Here is a 21,273-nt window from a genome sequence, read left to right on the forward strand (position 1 = left end):
TAAAAATTTATGTTGGATTCAATTCTTTATAAATATAAATTAAATTAGTAAAAAAGAAGCAAACACTAGTAAAATATAAAGTAACAAATCAAAATCTGAAAAAACACGTGGTATTATAAAAAAATTCGAAAAACGGTTTTGTTTATGTATTTAATTTATATTTGGACGAAATATTAAAAAAATTGTTGGTTGTTAATCTTTGGTCACTCAATCTAAACCGTGACATCAAATTAATGAAAATCGTTAAATATGATTTAAAAAATAAAATTCAAGTTCTCCGAATAACATATTATTAAAATTATAATTTATAGCCCATATTAATATTTTATACAAAGACGATATATACGAAAAAAGGCCGCATAAAATTGAGAGAAGTGTTTCCCCCTTTGTGTTGTTTCTCAAAATGCTCTCTTCGCTCTCTTGAATCTCTCTCTCTTCTGTCTCTCCTGCTCTTCAATTTCATTTCCAACTCTCTCTCTCTCTAGATTCCTGTTTTCTAGAGAGAGAATCACTTCTCCCCTGTTCTCTCCCAAATCTCTCCCATCTCTCTCTCTCTCTCCCATCTCTCTCTCTCTCTCAAATCTCTCTCTTTCTCTCTCTCTCTCTCTCCTATCTCTCTCTGAGAATTCTCAATTGTGAGCTAATTATATAGTAATTAATTAATTAATTGATATAATTATATATGAAATGGAGTATGTAGGGAGAAAGGTGAGAAAAGTGTGTGTAGGTCCAGGGCTAGGGGTTTATAACGGAACTGTCAATTCGTATGATTTCGAGTCGAAATTGTTTCAGATCAGTTATCGAAACGGAGGTTCGGAGTGTCTACGACTCGATGAATTGGTTTCGATTTTGGAGGAGGATGAATTGACTGATGTAGTTGACTCCAGGACTCTCAAGCGGCTTAAATGTCATGATTCAGGTACTTTTTCGAGTAATAATGTTGTTGTTGATGATAATTGTCGTAATGATGAACGTATCATTGATGATAATTGCGGTCATGATAAGCGTGTCATTGATTTGGATTTGAATGTTGTTCCGTTGAATGGTGATGTTGTTGAAATGGAGTTAGATTGTGGAAAGGCGGTAAATAGGGAGAATGTGATTGATTTGAATGTTAATGTTAATGCTAATGTTAGTGATGATGGGAACGAGGAAATGAAGAGTGGTGGGGAGAATTTGGGGAATCCGAGGAAGGAATTAGGTTTTGATTTGAATTTTGGTGTGGAGAGTGAGAAGAAAGAGGTTGAGGGGACTTGTGATGATGTTAACGAGGTCGGTAGTGTAATGCCAGTTGAGCCTGCTGGTAATTCTAGTGAAACGGTGGTAGGAGGAGTTTTGGAGGCGAAATGTGGGGATGAAGGTGGGAATATACGAGATTTGGAAAAGAGTACTGATGATGGAAGTTCTGTTGCCATTGATGTTTGTGATAAGAATGATGAAAGCACACCGAAAGGGAATAGTAGGAAGAGGAGGAAAAGAACTGAATCTGCAGATCGTGCAACTCCAACTGTATTGAGAAGAAGTGCTCGTAGAGGAGGAGCACCTGCGACATCAGTTCAAGTCAATGGACCTGCTGCCGTGTGTTTAGATGAAGCGAAGCATGAGCCGCAATCTCCTCAAGGCAGGGTAGTTGTCGAGGAATCAGATGTAGTCTTAGAATGTAAAGAATCAGAAGAGTGTAACAATATTCCTACAAAGCCCGAGTTACCTCCATCTTCCAATAATTTAAATTTAGACGATATTCCCATCTGTGATGTTTTTTCGGTTTATTCTTTTCTGAGGTCATTTAGTACTTTGTTGTTTTTGAGTCCTTTCGAGTTGGGTGATTTTGTGGCTTCCCTGAGATGCAAGACTCCTTCTTTATTGTTTGATTATGTACATCTTTCTCTATTACAAATTTTGAGGAAGCATTTAGAGTCCCTTTCTGATGAAAGTTCCGAATCTGCTTCTATTTGTTTGAGGTGCTCATCTTCTACCTCTCCAATGGTCAATTTGTTCTTTTGATTTGAATTTGTAACACTATTCCAAAGTTAACATTATTTTTTTAAACGCAGGAGCCTTAACTGGAATTTGTTAGACCTAATCACTTGGCCTGTCTTCATGGCCGAGTACCTTCTAACACACCATTCTGTGGTGAGCCCTTCTTTTGATCTTAGTCAACTGAAGTTATTTGAAAGTGATTACTACAAACAACCAGCATCTGTCAAAATTGAGATGCTTCAATGTTTATGCGATGATGTGAATGAAGTGGAAATAATAAGGTCCGAGCTTAACAAAAGAACTCTGACCACCGATCCTTCTATTGATTTTGATCGCAAGACGGCATTTGAGACTCCAAAAAAAACGAGGGCTGTTACGGATGTTTCTGGGACTTCTTGGAACTCAGAGGTGGTTGATGAGACAGCAGACGGGAACAGTGATGAATGCTGCCTCTGTAAGATGGATGGAAGCTTGATATGCTGCGATGGTTGCCCTGCAGCATTTCATGCCAGGTGTGTTGGGGTTACCACCAGTCTGTTGCCAGAGGGTGATTGGTATTGCCCTGAGTGCAATATCGACAAGAGTAATCCCTTAAAAAGAGCAGAAAAGTCAATCCGGGGAGCTGTACTATTAGGAATTGATCCGTATGACCGGCTATTCTACAATAGTTGCGGTTACCTGTTGGTGTAAGTATCTTCCTTCCTTTTAATCATTATAGTATCCTGTTACAAGTATAATATTGATACAACTCTAGTAGAAGTATTTATTTTATTTTTAATAGCTGGAACCAATATTTAAGCTGACATAATTTGCCAACCACAGTAGTATCAAAGTTCCCAAATACTGCTATTTGTATATGACATTAAATGTTGGCTCCAGAAACGAAGTGTGGTGCTTGTAAACGATAAATAACTATATGATGTGGGCAAGAATTGGATTTTTAAGAGAAATGTACTGCGAAGTTAATATTGCGGTTTCATGTTGTCATTCTTCTTTAGGTCTAGCTAGTTTAAGTTAGATGAGTTAATGGCTATTGTCAATTTTCAGTGATTCATAACACTAGTAATAACTCTCACGTATTCCTAACACACAAGTCCCTACTTAAAGATTTAATCCTGCGGTTATCACAATCAGTGTTGTGAAAAGCGCGCCTAGGCGCAAAGCGCACTGAAGCGCAGGTGAAGCGCTGGTCAAGCGCCTAGATATGTGTGAAGCGCATCGACTTTAAACAAGCGCGCGCTTACACCTTCAAAGAAGCGCAAAAAAAGCGCCCTTTATTAAAGCTTTGCCAAAAAATAAGTTTTTTAACAAGGCCAACACACTTAAAGATTGCAGCCGCTTTAAAAAGGAAAGAAAACCCTAATCCAAGATCATTCAAGCCAAGTCAGAGCCGCTGATGATGATGGATTAGGATGAACAACACTTGCAAAAGCTGCTGGTGTTGGAGAGCCTCGATATACCTTTACGTCACAATCAAACAAAAACCTTGAAATCTAAACAAAGTCAAACTAAGTCTAATGCTTCAAATTCAGGTAAGGGTTCACGTAAGAGACAACGACGTTTGGTAGACGAGAATGAAGAAGAGGAAGAAGAACAAGAGTTTGAATTTGAGGGGACCACTTCCACACTTGAAGAAGATGATTGGGAGGAAGAGGATGATTTTGAAGAAGATAAAGATTATGAATGAAATCTGGGAGCCTGGAACTTACCCATACACCTTAAAATTTGAATCTTGATTAGAAAATTTAGGATTTGTTTCGATCAAGAACTCTAATTTAATATTTTATGAATTATCAATTATGTTATTTTTGCTTTAGAAGTGTGAATTAATACATTATAAAGTATAAATTATGATATAAACCTAAGCTATTATATGTATAATCCTAAATTATATATTTTATAATATTTTGTTAAATGTGCTCCTAGCTTCAAAGAAGCGTGCGCTTCGCTTTTGCGCTTCGCGCCTAGGCTCCATGGAGGGTTTGCGCTTGGTGCGCTTAGTGCTTTCGAGTTTCGATAACACTGATCACAATTGCTTACGAGGACGGCGGGAGTTTATTTCTACAGTAGACTTGTTGTTGTGTACTACCTATAGGCTATATGATGAAATTAACATATGCTAGCTAGAGAAAATGTGATTAGGATAAATATAATTGCTTCTTATTGTGATTTGTAATAAAAACCTATCTTTACAAAGAAAAAGCAAAAAATAGGATAAAATCCGTAGATTTATCATTAACATTACTTAATACTATAATTTAACACTGATTAACAATGAAGATACATCATAAAATAGTCGGTCCTTATATAATTTAAATCTGAACAACTATGAAGATTACAAGTTACAACTATACAAATCGATATCTTAATACTTAGCAAGCAAGGAAAATCCTAGAAAAGAGGAAATTGATCCTAATTGGTAAAGGTAACTACCAAATACTTATCTACTACAAGAAGGTATTATTTCATCATGACATTTTTAAACAAATAATAACTAAAATAATAACTTAATCTCAAACTTCAAATCATTACATTAGGCAATCATCGCTTGAATATTTAGGCCCTAGAGTTTTTTTACACAAGCGTCTACTACTTGTTTCATAATTAGCAACAATTTTTTTCATCTTCGTAGTAATTATAGATTGTGAGTTTCAATTAGAGCGAGTTTACAAGTTTCCCAAGACGCAGTGATTGCATTTGATTAAAAACTTGAGTTTTTAAGAGAATTCTAAGTCCAGTTTCTCCATTTCACTCCTTTGCTCATCAGACAAAATTCATACCATGATTTAACAAAATACATAACTACAGTTTATATAAGTACACACAGACGAAGAAGAGACAAGAAAGACCATATAGACAGATCTCAGTCACACACCGGAGTACTTTTTAGGCAATTTCTGGCCTTCTTTAAGGAAAGTTGATACCTTTTTCAAACAAATCAACATGATGGTCATCTATCTATCATGATTTTTGTGTATGCTGAGTGGTTGCCTGTTCTAGTCTCAGTGTATCCAGTATTATCCAATCTATTGTTCTAATATGATCTCCAATTTAAATCTTCAATTCCAAGATGATTCTTTTGGGAACTAAGGTCATGCTCGGGGGCTCTTAGTGATGAACTCTCCAATATCAGGATAGATCTTAGATCCTAAGATGGGCGTTCGAGTTAGGGACGTGCTAAAAGTAACGCTCATAATGACATCATATAGACATCTTGCCTTTAATATGTTGGATTCACTCTTGTCAATCCCTAGTCACTAGCCTCCTTGTATTGTTAATTAAGCAGATAAATATACATTAGGCAATTGTTTTATAAAAAAATATAGTGTTCTTATGAAAATTTCCCCGCTCAGCATGACTCTAGAAATAATATTCTATTCAAGCTCCTAAGAACCTTTTTCGTCATACATACAATGGTAACTACCTCTGCTCCTCTCACTAATTATACCATAATAATACTATCATAAATATGAGCACACTTTTTCAGCTTCAATGCTCTGTCCTTGGTCTCAACCCGATACCATCATTATACTTGATTCTGAGTACCGATCATGGAAATAACCAATAGAAAGATCTTATTAGTAGAAATGACACATCCCTCATGTTTGCTTAATCTAATACTTCTTGGTGCTCTGAACCACTTTTAACAATGCATTTCTTGGATTGAGAAAAAGAACATCTTGTGTTGCTCGAACTCATAAAAGGTAGACGTGCATCATTTTGCTCGTTGATGGGAATGAATGAAGCTACCATATGAAAATTATGTGGGAAGTAGTTGGTATGTTTAAATTTTAACTTATAAATTATCATTAATCCTGTATTCGGGTCAATACTCTGTTAATTATCCATCATGACCGGTGCGGATACAGTTCGGAACCCTTGGGTCGGATTGAAATTTACATCCTTATTCTCATTATTATTAAAAGTAGGGGAAAAAAGAATGTAGACAGTCCCTTGAATTTTCACCCAATAAATGACCGATCACACTATAGACATTCGCAACAACCACACAATACAATAACCAAATAAGTAAAAGAAAAGATAGATGCAATACCGACCGTAGCTGTTGGGGCCAAAGATGTTTTGCCGATGGTGATGTCATCGACAATGGCCTGTGATGACTCTGGTATTGACTCGTGAATCCAGTCCTCCTACCTCTCCTACCTGCATAGGAGGTACCTGGAAGAAAAATAAGGTGAAAGACATAGCTGATCGGATGAGCAATTGTGGGAGCAAAGAGAACTTGACTCGATGTTTTGATCAGGTGAACTCTCGCGGAATATCCAAATCATAGAAACCTGAATTAAGAAACTGATCATTTAGTGCATCGGTGAAACCCTCACAGGAATTCAAAATGGAAGAAACCCAAATCTAGAAAACTGAAATTAAAGAACCCAAGTCAATAATACAAAAATCATTGAAGGTCCAAATTAAAGATCCCCAAATGAAGCAAACCCATAATGCCGAAAACCCAAATTGGAGTAATGACTGCGAGAAATGGTAGTGTAAAGATTAGATCAAAGACAATTGGGGATGGTAGGGCGGCCGCAAGAGAAAGCTAAGCTGCTTGGCGGAGAGATCTAGGATAGAAATGTGATGCTTTTTGTTTTTGTCATGAATAGAATTGATCTAAACTATTATATATTGTTTTGGAAGTATTGGGAGTTCCCATTTTTATCCTCACTTGTTTTAGTACGATATGTGAATGAACTAGCTTGACTTGATAGAAATTTGAGAACAAAGAATTAGAGATAGAACCGGGTGCATTAATTGCTGAATCTACCACCCCCCTCGGTTTTGTCGGCCGCAAGCATAGAATAATTTATTAATTGCCATCGATATCCCCAAAGTATTCTCGCATTCCTAAAGCAACCTAGTTCTATAAATATTTTTTATGCGTGCATTATATGGCTTATTTAGAGGATATATCCCAAGAATTTTTTATAAATACAATAACTTTCATGAATGTTCCTAAAATACAATTCTTCAATAAATTAATTTCTTGATCCTAAAATTATCATAAATATCTAAAATATCATGTATATAAGTTACTTGGAAGTTAAAAAATGTGTATATTTTCTGACTCATAAGCCACATAAAAGAATCTAGCTTTCTCTTTGACCAGAACCGTGGTTCTGGTACTAAAACCGATCCAAACTGCTGGTTCCAGAACCATGATAAGTGATAACCCCTAGATAATCAACTAACATATCATTGAATGCCTTTTTAAAGAATTTGTAACAACCCGACTGAAATCCGGAATTCGAAATGAAAATAACGGAGTCCACCTGCCCAAGTGCAGCAACTCAGGTCATCCAGTAAATCACCACATGCCCCCTAAGACGTCGTGCCTTTGGTGCACCTGGCATTAGACTCAAGTTCTGTATATACTTATGCCAATTATTTCTACATATTTAAACATGGGCCCTTTACAGTCACTAAAGGTGTTCATATCTCCACCTCTGGCAACTCAACTAAGGAACTTGATCCGGGTTTTAGATAATTGTTCTGACGGGAATCCTGTTGGCACTGGAGAACTGTTTCAAACATACAGGATTCAACTCCGATACTATGTCTGGGTCAAATTCTAATCCAAAAAATAACTAGTAATATAGATAACCCTGAAAGATTTGCCCTGGTTTCATCGATAACTAATAATGTGATTAACTAATTCTAGGATAATCCAACTAAAGAGCTTCTAATGCCTTTTGCATTGCTTCCAAATAGTCTTTTTGGGTTTTTAACCGTTCTCCTGCATCAAATAGACTTCAGCCTTAAATAAATGCTATAAAATTACTTTTAATCTTGATCTTTTATGGGCTTCTTGATCACCAAAGGTTGTCGAAGTCTGTGGATTTTGCCCTCTAACACTTTGCAAGTGCAAGTATGGAAGGCTAATGTTATTTATTGGTGCTCAAACCTTTTGTCTATTTTTTGCAGCAGTAAAACATACTGATTCAGTCTCAAAAGTCATTTCCATCCCTATGAAATTTGGTTACGAGTACTTTTTTCCTCATGGATGGCAGTTTTGTTAAGATATATATTTTGATGCTCACTTTTGTAATTATCTTGATCTTTTACTCTTGGCATAAGTACACAATTGACATCTTATGAATTTACAGGTCGGATTCAGCTGACATTGAATTTCCCTTCAGATACTACCATGTGAATGATTTCACTTCTGTTCTTGAAGCAATAAAGTCGTCACATTTATTCTATAACACATTGTTGACTGCAATCATGAAGTATTGGAATGTATCAGCCAAAGTAACAAGTGCAATTGGTTCACAGTCTGTTACTGTTTCCATTGACTATATGAGTGACAGGAAAATGCTTGCTGAGCCTCTAGTTTCTCGGGCATTAGTACCTTTGGAGACATGTCTCGAAGACGATACTCATGATAAAGTAAAACTTGTAGACAAATCTTCGGTATCTACAATTTCTGGTAACTTCTCGGAGCCAGAGGTTTTGGATAACTCTATGAATGCAAGCTTTCAATTAGAAAGTTCAGGAGGGGCAGCTGAAAGTTCTCAATCTGTTAAGGGAACTCGTAGCCTAAAGACGAAGGGATTGAATAGAAACAAAGATGCAGGTATTTCAACTAAATCCGAGGTATTAGAAAAATCGGTATATGATGGACATACCGCCTTGATCTCAACCAATCTGGATGTTGAAATAAAAAAAGACACACAGTTTGCAGATTCTGGTAGTACACCATCTAATGTAAGAGAAGCTTTAACACATGGTCAATGTGGCCCAAGTTACGTGAACTTCTACAGTTTTGCTCGCACAGCCTCATTAGCAGGGGAAGCATTACTGCACAAAGCATCAGATAAAGTCTCTGAAAAAACTAGAATGTCAATTGAAGAATTTATTTCAGCGCAGCTGAAGGTCTTTTCTATTATTCCAATCGAGTTTCGTTGGTCGAGTATTTACAACCTAGATGTTGAGAAAGAAAAATGTGGCTGGTGTATCTCATGCAAATATCCTGAAGAGGGTGGGGATTGCTTGTTCATTATGAAGGATGAAGGCTCCTTTCTCAAAAGAAAGACAAGTGAATTTCTAGGTGTTCAGTCTAAAAACGAAGGTCATCTTATAGATCTAATCAGCCACATCCTATGCATTGAAGATCGCTTACATGGCCTTCTGTTGGGTCCATGGCTGAATCCACATTATTCCATAATTTGGTCTAAAGCTATCTGCGGGACTTGTGACATCACCTCAGTGAAACACTTTTTACTCACAGTAAGAATGTGTCTTTTATCTGTTTTTTTTTATATTTTAAAGTTTGCTGTAGTTCGCGTGATAGGGGGTTCGGTGGTTTCTTAAATTGTTAAGGGCTTTATCCTAAAATATGTTACTTTGAATCTATTATGTGTTTGAGCTTTGAGGTTGCTATCCTAGGATTGTTCTGTGTTGTGAGTCTACTATGTCATTATGTGTATCCAGTCTCTAAGGATTTAAACTTCATTAAGTGTTGAGAAATATCGTTGTCCTGACTTCAATCATTTGAAAATCTGATATAAGTTGTGGATGACGGGGTATAAATTGATATTCAAGGTTGTAGAAGTGCAATATCTTTTAAAAATTGTAAGAAATATAAACTTAAATATTATCAGATTGTAGGTGGCATATATTTTTTATTAGATATATGTACTCAACATCTCTTTTGCAAGAAATTGTATTGTTGTATTAATTTTTAATCTTCAAAGGTAATAGGAGACAACTGAAAATCAAATTGCAATATTAAGTGGTTCCCTACATCTTGATTTCCAAGCTCATAGTAAGCAATCTAGTGTGCCAAAATATTAGACCTCATATCCATTTACCCGGTCCTTTGTTTTTGTTTAATGTGATTACCCCCTTAACTAACTATCTGCTGTCTTCTACACTACGCACCAGTTCTTTAATAAAAAATTATGTATTTTCTTACCTTCTTTCTGTACCCCTAAAAGGCCTTGCAATTTTATGGCCGAGAAATCATGTTAATATTGTAGACGTTTTCGTTCAGTGCCCTGTAATTGGGTTTGGTTTAAATTGATTTATATTATACTCTCTCCTGCCTTGTACACTACACACTAGTTCTTTGATGAAAAAGTACTTGCCAACTATTGTTCTGTACTTTCAGTTGATCTATGACTTGGGAGTTGAGTAATGTAGCAGGCTTTTGTGGTCAAATAAATGAAACTTCAATTGTGCTTTATCAAGTAGGTAGCGTGATTGATTTATTCTGAAATAGTACATGATCATTATCTTCTCTTTTATAATCTTGAAGATGGTAAGACTTTCCGGGGAATATGGGCAGAGGAGTGCATGAAATCAGAGGATTGTCTGTTGGTGCATTCACTAATTAAAAGCACACTGTTGGTTTACTAGTAATTTGATTTTTTTTATTAATTACTTCATGCATCACTTACCCATCTGTTGTAGATAAGGGTGGATGAAGTTTGAAAGATAAGATTTGAATTAGCAAACATCAGACATGTAACAAAATAAAATCTTCATCTCGTATCTACCTTACAATCACATGTTAAGGATTTGCGACTAATAAATATCCTCTTTCTACAGTTGGTCTGGTGGTCATCTAATATTAACTTCAACATAACCCTCAAACTGATTACAAAATTTAAGGACTTGTGCACTAAATAAATGTACTAAATTTATTTTGCAAATTTGTTAGTATGTCATACTTATTGCAACAAAACATGTTTAGGCCTTTGTATTTAGTATTATTGCTTTTACTTGAGCTTTGACACATTGCACTGATCTAGCATCATAAACCATTTATGATTTAACTAGTTATATTCTTTTTTTAGCTAAATACTTAACTGGTTATGTTCTTATTCTCGCCCACTTTTTATTCCAGTTGGAATCAAATCTGCACAGTCGTGCACTTTCAGCAGATTGGCATAAGCAGGTGGATAGTGTTACTACACTTGGATCCGCATCTCATATTATGAGCAGCTCTCTCCGCATGTCCTCGAAGAATGGAATTGGTCGACGAAGGCCTAGATTTTCTGATTTGGAGCCAAAACCATCTTTAAAGGCTGCTAGTGGATTGGTGCAACTATGGTGGAGGGGTGGTAGGATTTCCCGAGGGCTATTCAAGTGGAAGGTTCTGCCGAGATCATTGGTTTCCAAAGCTTCCAGACAAGGTTTTCACTTTGTTATATATATTCCCATTAAGCTTTGAAGATCTTCATAAATGACACTATCATATGTAGCTTCTTGGCCATTACATTTTTCATTTACTTGCAGGTGGGAACAGGAAGATACCTGGCATATATTATTCCGACTCTTCAGACAATGCAAAGAGGAGTAGAAGTGTTGCTTGGCGAGCATCTGTTGAGGCATCATCTAATGTACAAGAGCTTGCTATCCAGGTATATTAATTTGTTCCAGAAATAATTTATGTAATGCCTGCAGCAATTTGTCGCTCACTAGCAATACAGACTATGTTTATCACGAATACCACTAGTCGTCGACTAGTCTTCTCGAAGGTACTCAAAGCTCGATTTGGCGCTGATAATTAATTTATGGTGTACCATTGCATGATCCAACCACTGACAGAGTGACAGTGCACAAGCAGATGGAGATGAACATGATATTGAGATGGATGAATTAGCTTGATTTTTGTTTGCTTGGATATGTTTGATATTTTGGTATTTGAATTTTATGGATAAATCATGCTTAATTTGAACCTTTTTTCCTGTTACTTTTTATTTTTGTTATATAATAAATCTTGTAATTATATGTGTAATGAACAACTTGTCAACTAATCTTCTCGAAGGTAATCAGGTGTTGAGGCCTGACTTGGCGTCACAATACAGAGTACTTTACTTTGGTCTTCCCTATATTCAATGGGATTGTAGGCCGCTGGGCCTCATGACTGTATTTTTTTTTAACAAACCATCACATTTAATGATTGTCAGCAGTGAAGTAAAAATAGTTACTTCACAGATAAAATGGCCACAGACTATAGTTAAAAATCCCTCCTTTAATCCTAGTGATTTTAGTTGTGTTGCATCTGCAGTATGGAAAAGAAATTTCCTGACAAAAAGTAAATTTATCGGGTCTCTGATTGTAGTAGGACCTACACAGAGGGAAGTAAGAAACAAAAGGACGCCTAGTCTCTGATTGTTTGTAGGACATACACAGGACATAACATATTGTTATTTGCTTCCTTTTTTCTTTGGTATGTCATTTATTTGTGTAGCCTGATAATTTATTTTACACATTCTCAGGTCAGAGAGCTTGATGCCAACATTAAATGGGATACCTTTGAAAACATTAAACTTCTTTCTAAGATGGACAAGGAATTCGGGAAATCAGTCAGATTTTTTAAAAAGGTTATCATCCGTCGGAAGACCTTAGAGGGAACGATAGGGAAGTATCTTCTTGATTTTGGCAAGAGACGGTTTATTCCTGATACTGTTACAAAGCATGGATCCGTGGTTGAAGATTCTTCAAGCTCAAGAAAGAAATATTGGCTGGAAGAGTCCTATGTTCCGTTGCATCTATTAAAAGCTTTTGAAGACAGAAGAATTGCCCGGATGATCACCCAAACAAGCGCCGTAAAACATCAAGAGAGTGGAAAAGTGTTTGAAAAGTTCTCTAAGAAAGCAGGATTTGCATATCTTTTCTCTAAGGCTGAAAGACCAGAATATTATCAATGTGGACTCTGCAAAAAAGATGTTCTGATCAGGTATTATAGATCCTATTATGTAATTGTATACTTAAATTATACTATCTAATGTTTTCAATCATATTTCACACAATCGAATATGTATTATAATTGCTGCTGCTGCTATTGCTACTACTAATACTACTATTTACACAACCGGACCCATCCGTAGATACTTTTTTTTTTGGTTCATTTATTAAATGGTGAACTGGCGGTGTGTATTTATGTTTAGTTTTTTGCTTAAGCATTTATTAATTGTTACCACCATAGTAATTCTCTGTCCATTTTAGTCATGCAAGAAACATGCCTGGAAAAAGTCCTAAGACCAGAATCATGTATCCCTTTGATTTGTTACAGAATAACAGACCTTGACCTTGTTTCTCAAAAGCATCAGACTAGTTTAGCCGATTCCTTCTGATACTGTCAGTTGGGACTGCCTTATGCATTCGTTTTTACTCTTTTGGCCATTGCAATATCTATTCTTCGAAATTACAGAATATCTATTCTTTTGGCCATTCGTTTCAATTTATTCGTAATTATTCTAGCAATTACACCGATCATACATAAATAGATTTTCCAGTGGAAATGCTAGTTTTGTTCAAACCGTGCTACAAACTAACTGATCATCAGAAGCGGTAAGAGAAACTATTGCTGCGTTTTACGATCTATAAAAAGAATAACAAGGGAAAAATAAGTAAAGTAAATGTAAGGTATAAAACTGCTTTTTATCATAGTAACCTTTTGGCTTGATTGGTAGTCAAACAACTGGCTTATTTTTTGTCGCCGAATAACCAAATAGGATGTGAAAAGGAAGAAAAGGTTATAATTATTTATCAAAATGATAACTCACATCCCCCCCCCCCAGTTCAAGACTTTAATTGTATAAAGTGCTCGTTAATAGATTACTAAGTTGGTGATATCTAAAATCAAATATAAAAATATGATATAACTAAAGTATACTACTTAATCCTTCTTAGTTATTCATAGTCAAATAAGAAACTAAATGTGTGTTCGTGTGTACACAAGTAAACAAAACAATCGGTACAGGAGAAATTTAAAGCAGAAGAATACAACTTTAAGAATTCCATTGAAGTGTGGATCAGTAACTTCAAGAATACGGATTGTGAAGTCTATCTAAAAATATGTACGTTACCTTGCTATACCAAGAGTATTAATGGTTTCATAGATAGACAATAGAAATTTTCCAAAACAACTCACATTCTTAATGTGAAATTACTAATCCACTTTTTAGGCTTGTTTATGGTTTGCTCTGGTTGGAATTTTAGTGCTGGACAACCTTTTAATTAAAGATTATTTCTTTGTCTTCCAATTACGGAAGAAACAAAAAATACTACAAAATTATATTTTCATATATACACTATCAATTGTACTGCTCTACAATTGAGTGTGTGTTAGAGAAGAATGCAGAGGTATCTGATAGTAGTCGTCATTATCTTCTTTGCTCTAGCATTGGTTTTCCTCACTGTTTTTGGTTTCAAAGTCATTAACAAGAGGTCTTGAACGAGTGCAATTGTTGATCTGTAGTGGCTGCTCTTTAAAAGTCGTTGTCATGTACCAATTGTGTTTTTGAATTATTTTTTAATGTCCTATATAATTCTAATTCATGCACTAGGTATTCTTAGTTATACATAAAATAAAATTAGACAGCTTCATTTACTTAAATAGTCCTGAGAAGTTATAGATGCACAGTTCCAGATATTCATGCTAGATACCCAATAATTTAATAGAAGTATCCCATGCTCTAAGGTAGTAACGGAAACACATTTCAAGAGTTGAACTTTAAATAGTTATTTTCTACAAGAACAAATGTTTGTTCTTCTCTTCAAGTTTACAAATTTTTTAAATTAAATTATGGGCACACGGTATCTCTCTTTTAAATATTTACTTTTGTTCAATTATTACAAGTATTCTTCTGTTTTCAACCGACTGTAAAGTCACGTAGACATTACAGCTAACTTCTCTATGAGTGTTTACAGTTCATATTTAATATTCGTAACTTATGAGTCATGCTAATGTATACGTTTTAATTTCATTTGCAGGGAGGCTGTGCATTGCCAGTATTGTGAAGGTATATATTACATAGTGAATGTGCTTAATATTGTAGTGCCTTCTTGAGTTTATGCTTCTCTTAAGGTAAAATGTTGTTTACTTGTGACCATGTATGTAGATTAATTTCACCTTACTTTACTATACATATGGTTTGCTTTAGATGATTTTGACAACTTCAGATGCTTGGTCTGAAGAGTTTATAAGTAGTTGGGAATTACTAAAGTCTTTCACGGAATGCTAATATCACACAACAAAAAACTTCTCTGTGAATCCGATTTATAGAATATGTAATTCATGTTAACATCTCCTTGGTAAGTATTTTGAAATTTACTACATAAGTCCTCCTTGTTGACAAAACAGTAGTTTTCTTTGTCTCTAATTCTTGCAAAGAATATGTATATGATATCAGTGACCACTCCTATGTCATGATGTCAATTGAACATTTGGGGTTCAGAAAAATACAGTCCCTATTTTGCTTTGTCTCTGCCTACTCTAGAGGTAATTTCAGACTGGCTCATACCGACTGGTAATGGTAGTGTTGGTTGGATGATAATTTGATGCCCGATTTAAAGCATGTTCCTAATTAGTTTTACCCTTTTCCGGTGAAATGATAGCAAGTTTTGGCCTATGTATCTTGCTTCTAATAAAGTTGTTACATAAATCTCAGCTCTAAGCCTGGCATACCAACAAGTATAACCATTAATTATATGATAGAAATTTTGAAAATGTGAAGGATGTGCTTTGCCCTCAATTTGCATCTGCCGGTCTGTTATATCTTCCGTAGCATATAATTCAAAAGCGGTATAGGGTTTTTCCAAACATACTTTCTTATAGTATATTCTACAAATTGTGGGAACTATAAAGACTGTTGCTACGTTTGGTTGGGAAGAATTGATTGAGGTAGGAATGGAATGGAAATCTGTGAGCAAAATTGAAGAGAAGAATCTAAGAGGGGAGAATGAAAATAGATAATGTGGTACTGATTTTCTATAAAGTTTGTGAGTGAAATGAATAGGATGGAGAACATCCATTCTCAAATTGGTGGGTTTGAGCTCCTCTTGAATTTGGTAGGAATGGAGTTAGGTAAAGGTATAAAATTTATTTACAAACTTCATTCCATTCCTTTTCAGTTTCGTTTTCTCTCGATTTTCAACCATACTTGGTGTAATAGTTTGCATGACTCTAGAAATAGTTAGAACCTAAAGACCACAAAGCTTTTTATTTCTAGTCGAATTTATAACTGGATTGAGCCAAGATAATACATTTAGAAATATATGATCTTTTCATAAACTTGATTAATGCATATAAAAATATATGATTTTTCCATAAAGTACTTTGCATGTCTATCCCTTCATGAAAAAATCATCTCGTTTTTTGCTCTGTTCCAGCTCATACACGTCTCTACTATTTCGCACTTCTGGTAATGCCCTTTCGTTGATTTGTCATTAAAGTTGTAAAGTGATCCTTGTTTGCTTTTTAATTTTTTATATTTTTTGACGAAATCCGTGGCTGCTATTTTGCTTACCTGCATCTAGACAGATTGCTTTGTTAAAATTTGCCCTATGCTAAGATAAATGGGTGTTTTGTATATGGCATTTAGTAATTTAGGGACTTTTAACTAATTTACTGTTAGTCGTGATTGAGCTTTAGTGGGACATGTTATACAAAGTGTTTTCTCAGGTTTGGCATGCTTTTTGTTGGTGATGTAATTGTACAGGTTTTTTCCATAAAAAGCATGTGACAAAGTCTACTGGATCAATTACTTCGAAATGTACTTATATATGTCGTAAGTGCCAAGATGGGGCGTGCGTTAAAGTTATCAAGAAGAGGGGAAGGCCAAAGTTGCAGAAAGGAAATACCTCCTACAAGGGCAAGAGGTCAGTGTATTCTAAAAGTAGTGTAAATGCTGTCAAAGGAAAGAAGCTGAAACAAACTAACAGCAGCAAGAATAATTCTGTTGTTCCTTTGCGGCGTTCGACAAGAAAAGTTAAATTTATTTCACGCCAAAGTGAAACTGTGGGAGGCCTAAACAAAGGGAAACAAACAACATTCAAGAAGGGAAAGAGACCGAAGAAACCAAAATACCCAAAGAAAACAAAAAAAGCAAAGATCGCACAAAAGCAAGAGTTTACAGTGCAAGGTGTTTGGCAGAAGAAAAGAACGGCGATATGTTTTCCTTATTGGTTTAATGGTCTTCGGCTGAGTAGGAAGCCAAATGATGAAAGGATCCTGCAATTCCGGAGAGAAAAACTTATTTTGGCTTTTGAGCAAACCAATGCCTTCCTTGATAGGCCTCAATGCAGTCTTTGCCGCGAAACCGAATTTGCATCTACATTGAATTATGTCTGTTGTGAAATGTGTAGAGGTAAGTTGGAGTATCGAATGGTTAAGTCAATTAAATCTATTATATTTAACCTATTTTTGATTATTAAAGTATATTTTACGTGATCTTCACATTTTGCAGAGTGGTTTCATGGGGATGCTTTTGGGCTTACTGTTGAAAGAACTGGAATGCTCATTGGATTTAGATGCTACAGTTGCCGAAGTAAGGCTCCTTCAGTTTGCCCCCATATGCCTGTCATAGGAGCTGATGTAGGTAAATTAGATGGGTCAAATGTTGTTGGGATTCGAGGTAGTGAGGAAGCTTATAATAGTCCTGCACTGGAAAATGAGGTAATTTCATTTTTGAGATGTTATGCTTACTTTTAATTGTAACCATTTTCTCTTTCTGATTGTTGCGGTCATAAATAGCAGCATGCAGGATCTGGTCCTGGTTCCAGTGATATTTTAACCAAACTCGCAGAATGTGAGCCCCCGTTGCTTGGTATGGAGCAGAGTATAGAAGGAACAAATGATTGCAAGGGAAATACTGGGAGGCTCGAGGACATGTCGATTGGGTGCAATGAAAGTAACAGGGTGGAAGATGGTTCACTTGGAGGTGGTGGACTTTCTGCAACAGAAGGTACTCTTCCTGATAGGGAATCTCCATTGTTTGACTCTAATGTTGATATTCCTGATAAGAACTGACATCTCTGGTATGCAAATATGAGAAGATAGTGGCACCCAGCTGGGATAGGCGCTATTGGTTCGATATTTAGAAAACTTGGGTCTCATAGCTAGAAGTATTGTAGATTATATTTAGTTTTTTAAAAAAATTTACTGATGTATGTACTAGTACTACCTGCCATAGAACTAAACCAGTTGTGAACCTCAGTATCAGAACTTTGTAGCCATAGATTTTAACTACATTGCAGAGAACACCTAGAAAAAAGAAAAAAAAATGGTTTGAGGTGTAAACTCAAACCTTTAAAGACCAACTCTTTCTTTTCCGGTCTGCAACATATTTTTTGCGGTTAGAATTTTTGGTAGATTATATCAATGATGGATGTGTGGATAAAATTTACAAGTGCTGTGTCATGCTCGAAGCAGAGACGGGTGCGGATATGATATTTTTACCACACATCCATACCGATATTCTCTTTGCTTTGTGTATTGTTTTGATTTGTTGTTTTTCCTCCGCTGCTTGACGCTAGTTTATTTCATATATGCTTGATATGCATCAATTTTGTATGATGATATTTCATATATGTGCCACTCGCAATATAAAACAAGTTTTAACTGATCTCCAAAATTTTCAAAAGAAAATACTTGAAATTTCATCTTTTCTGTAGTTGCAGTTCGCAAATGTAGTGGAAGAAATATAAGAATGTGTACTAGGTGCATGGCAAAGAAAAAGATTATTTTGACGCTTGCATACCTCGAGTCATCGTACTTGTTTGATTAAATTTGAGTACAAAATTTTGTTGTATCTAGTAAATAAATTTGAAGACCGTAAACCTCATATTCCAGGTATTTCTTTTCGAAACTTTAACGATTAAGAAATAACTTTAATTACACTGTCACTCTTTCTTTCTGGCTTAAATTATCAAACTCAAATTGAGATTATTGAAAAAGCAACAGTTTCAAAAGATCCAAGTACGCCTGGTTGTTACACTGATAATTATCAGCCATATATCCGTACAAGAATCGTCGTGCTGTTCAATTCAAGGCAGACTCACAGTAATCAGGGTATAAAAGACGGTTATTAGTTTCAGCCCATTTCCATGAATTGCTGTTGGATAGAGGTGGTCAAACAGGCGGATCGGCTCGGCTCGTTATAAACTCTGTTTAACTCGGTTCGTGATGTGCCGGTTCAGAATTTGGCACAAACCGTATATTAAAATTAGCAGAGCACGAATTCAGTTTCCGTGAGCCGGAACCGGCACGTTAACTCGCCAACGGTACGAACCGGCCCGTGAACCGCATGAACCGCCAGACCCGTGTTAGTAATCATACTAACTACATTAAATCATCACTACTTCAATATCCGCAAGACAACAACAGTCTAAATCATCACATGATTCGTTGTGCTTTTTAATTAAAATAATTAATTATAAATATTATTTTATTGAAGTGGTGGCTGATGGACTGAATTGTGGGGACAGGAAATGGAAATTGGTATATATAAAATAATGATGCAGCTCGGCTCGGCACGGCCCAGACTGCTGCTTTAATGAATCGCAGCATGCAACTAGTACAATTTTTTTAACTAGTTTAACTCGTTTAAACCGCGGGTCATTCACGAGCTCTCATTTCTTGAATCGGCCCGAGCCCGGCATGACTCGTCCAGTTAAGCGTGCCATTTACGAGTCCTGCACTAGCTAAATTGGTCGGCATAAGATTCGGCACGGTTCGTTCGGACCGTTCGTCTGACCACCTCTGCTGACTTTGTAAACAGACACCATAATGCCATAAACCAGAGACTATCAACCGTTCTCACAACCTTGTAGTCATTACTGACATTATCATACCCGAAACCAATAACTATACCATCTATGCATAAATATATTTTAATTTTTAATGAAATAAAATAAAAATAACATTTTTTTGGATTAAGTGATAAAAATACCTATTTTCAATATTCTAACCATTTTTATCAATCAAATACTCATTCTCAGATTGGGTATTTAAAAAAAATTCGTACTTTTTTTTTGTAAGAAAACATTTTTCAAAAAAAAACAAAAAAAGAAATTTAGTTGAAATACCCAGTCTGAGAATAGGTATTCGGGCATATACCTAATCTGAGAAAACGTATTTCATATACCCAATCTCGTATTTCAACTTTAAAAAATAAAAAAAAAATTGGTTGAAATACCAGAGAATGGGTAATCGGGTATATACCCAATCTGAGTAAGCGTATTTCAAATACTCAATATGAGAAAGGGTAATTTCGTCATTATTTTTTGCCGCATTTTTCAAATTTGATATTTTGATTATCAATTTCAAAAAGTGATGTTTTTGGCCATCATCCGTTTTTAATTATCAGAGATCAACACATGTATATTAACAATTTCGTAATTTTATAACAAAACCCTAATCACTATAAAAATACAAAACATGGGCGCAACAGAAAGTGTGTGTGTTTTTTTAAAAGTACTTAAAAATATAATTCATAACGGTATAAAACATTTAATATAGGCACGAGCGCTCATCTTCATCCGACAATTGTTGTCAAATCATCTGTCCATAAAAAAATTTACGGCCTGGGTACGAATAACCCCAAAAACGTAACCGGTGATAGAATGGTATATACATTCACATCAAAAAAAATTATGTATTAAACCTATGCGCAGAAATTGTTGCAGCTATCGATTGTCATCGATTGTCGTGGACAACAATCCCACATGCACACACATATTGTTTTTATCAGTGTTCCAGAAATCGCTAGGAGTACTAGGGCGGTGAGAGTACCTTCGAAAGATTAATCGGTAAGTCGGAGATTATCGGAACATTAATCGGAAAAATATAAATATTATTTTTAATTTTTTTAATTATATAATGATCGATATGTCAAATATTTATTTGAAAAAAGAAATTAATATGGTATTAAACAATATCTACACATTTGACATGTGTTATGTACTAATTATTGAATTTACAATATTAGCTATATTTTAATTCACACTTTTAAATTAATTATAATCTGTTTTTTTATATTTTAAGTGAGAAAATAAATATAATAGATTACTTGTTACTTATTACCAATACTTGACATGATATTGAGTGAAATTATGAAATTAATGAATTAAAATTATAAAAATGTAAAAAAAATATTTTTTAAATTATTTTTCGCCTAGACCGCCTAGTACCGATTCTTGACCGCCTAACCCGCCTAATTCTGATTTTGACCCGATTTTTTGAAAAAAACGCCTAAATCATCGCCTAGGTTCGAGTCGGGGTGTTTTAACACAATATAGCGGCTAGGCGGCCGCCTAGACCGATTTTTAGAACAAGTGTCTTTATTTATTAAGAAAACACATGTGACATGTACAATCACAGTATGCATACCAAGAGCATACCAAGAATTGAGCAGCAACAAAACCATGATCAGTATATTATATATTTGTAGCTAAAACTAAAAATGAAGAAAATACTTGCAGTGAAAGTGAAGACGAAGAGTGCGTGTGAGTTGGGGCCATTTTTGAACAACTCATGAAGAG

At 35.3% G+C, this 21,273-nt stretch overlaps 1 protein-coding gene across 2 annotated transcripts; it reads left to right on the top strand.

Moving 5' to 3' along the window:
• The first annotated feature begins 361 nt into the window (after positions 1–361).
• Positions 362–18,051, top strand: LOC141659447 (DDT domain-containing protein PTM). 2 transcript variants are annotated; one of them, XM_074466311.1, is made up of 10 exons: positions 362–1,961; positions 2,055–2,666; positions 8,103–9,225; positions 10,847–11,135; positions 11,239–11,363; positions 12,225–12,685; positions 14,725–14,753; positions 16,452–17,099; positions 17,199–17,407; positions 17,486–18,051. In XM_074466311.1, exons 1-10 carry the CDS (start codon positions 688–690, stop codon positions 17,759–17,761), a joined length of 5,046 nt encoding a protein of 1,681 aa, XP_074322412.1. In that variant the 5' UTR covers positions 362–687; the 3' UTR covers positions 17,762–18,051. The 2 variants fall into 2 exon arrangements, with proteins under 2 accessions (XP_074322412.1, XP_074322413.1); XM_074466312.1 differs by having other exon boundaries at positions 17,489–18,051.
• The last annotated feature ends 3,222 nt before the right edge of the window (positions 18,052–21,273 follow it).

This window comes from Apium graveolens, chromosome 5 (genome assembly GCF_009905375.1).
Source record: "Apium graveolens cultivar Ventura chromosome 5, ASM990537v1, whole genome shotgun sequence".
In the NCBI taxonomy this organism is placed as follows: domain Eukaryota; kingdom Viridiplantae; phylum Streptophyta; class Magnoliopsida; order Apiales; family Apiaceae; genus Apium; species Apium graveolens.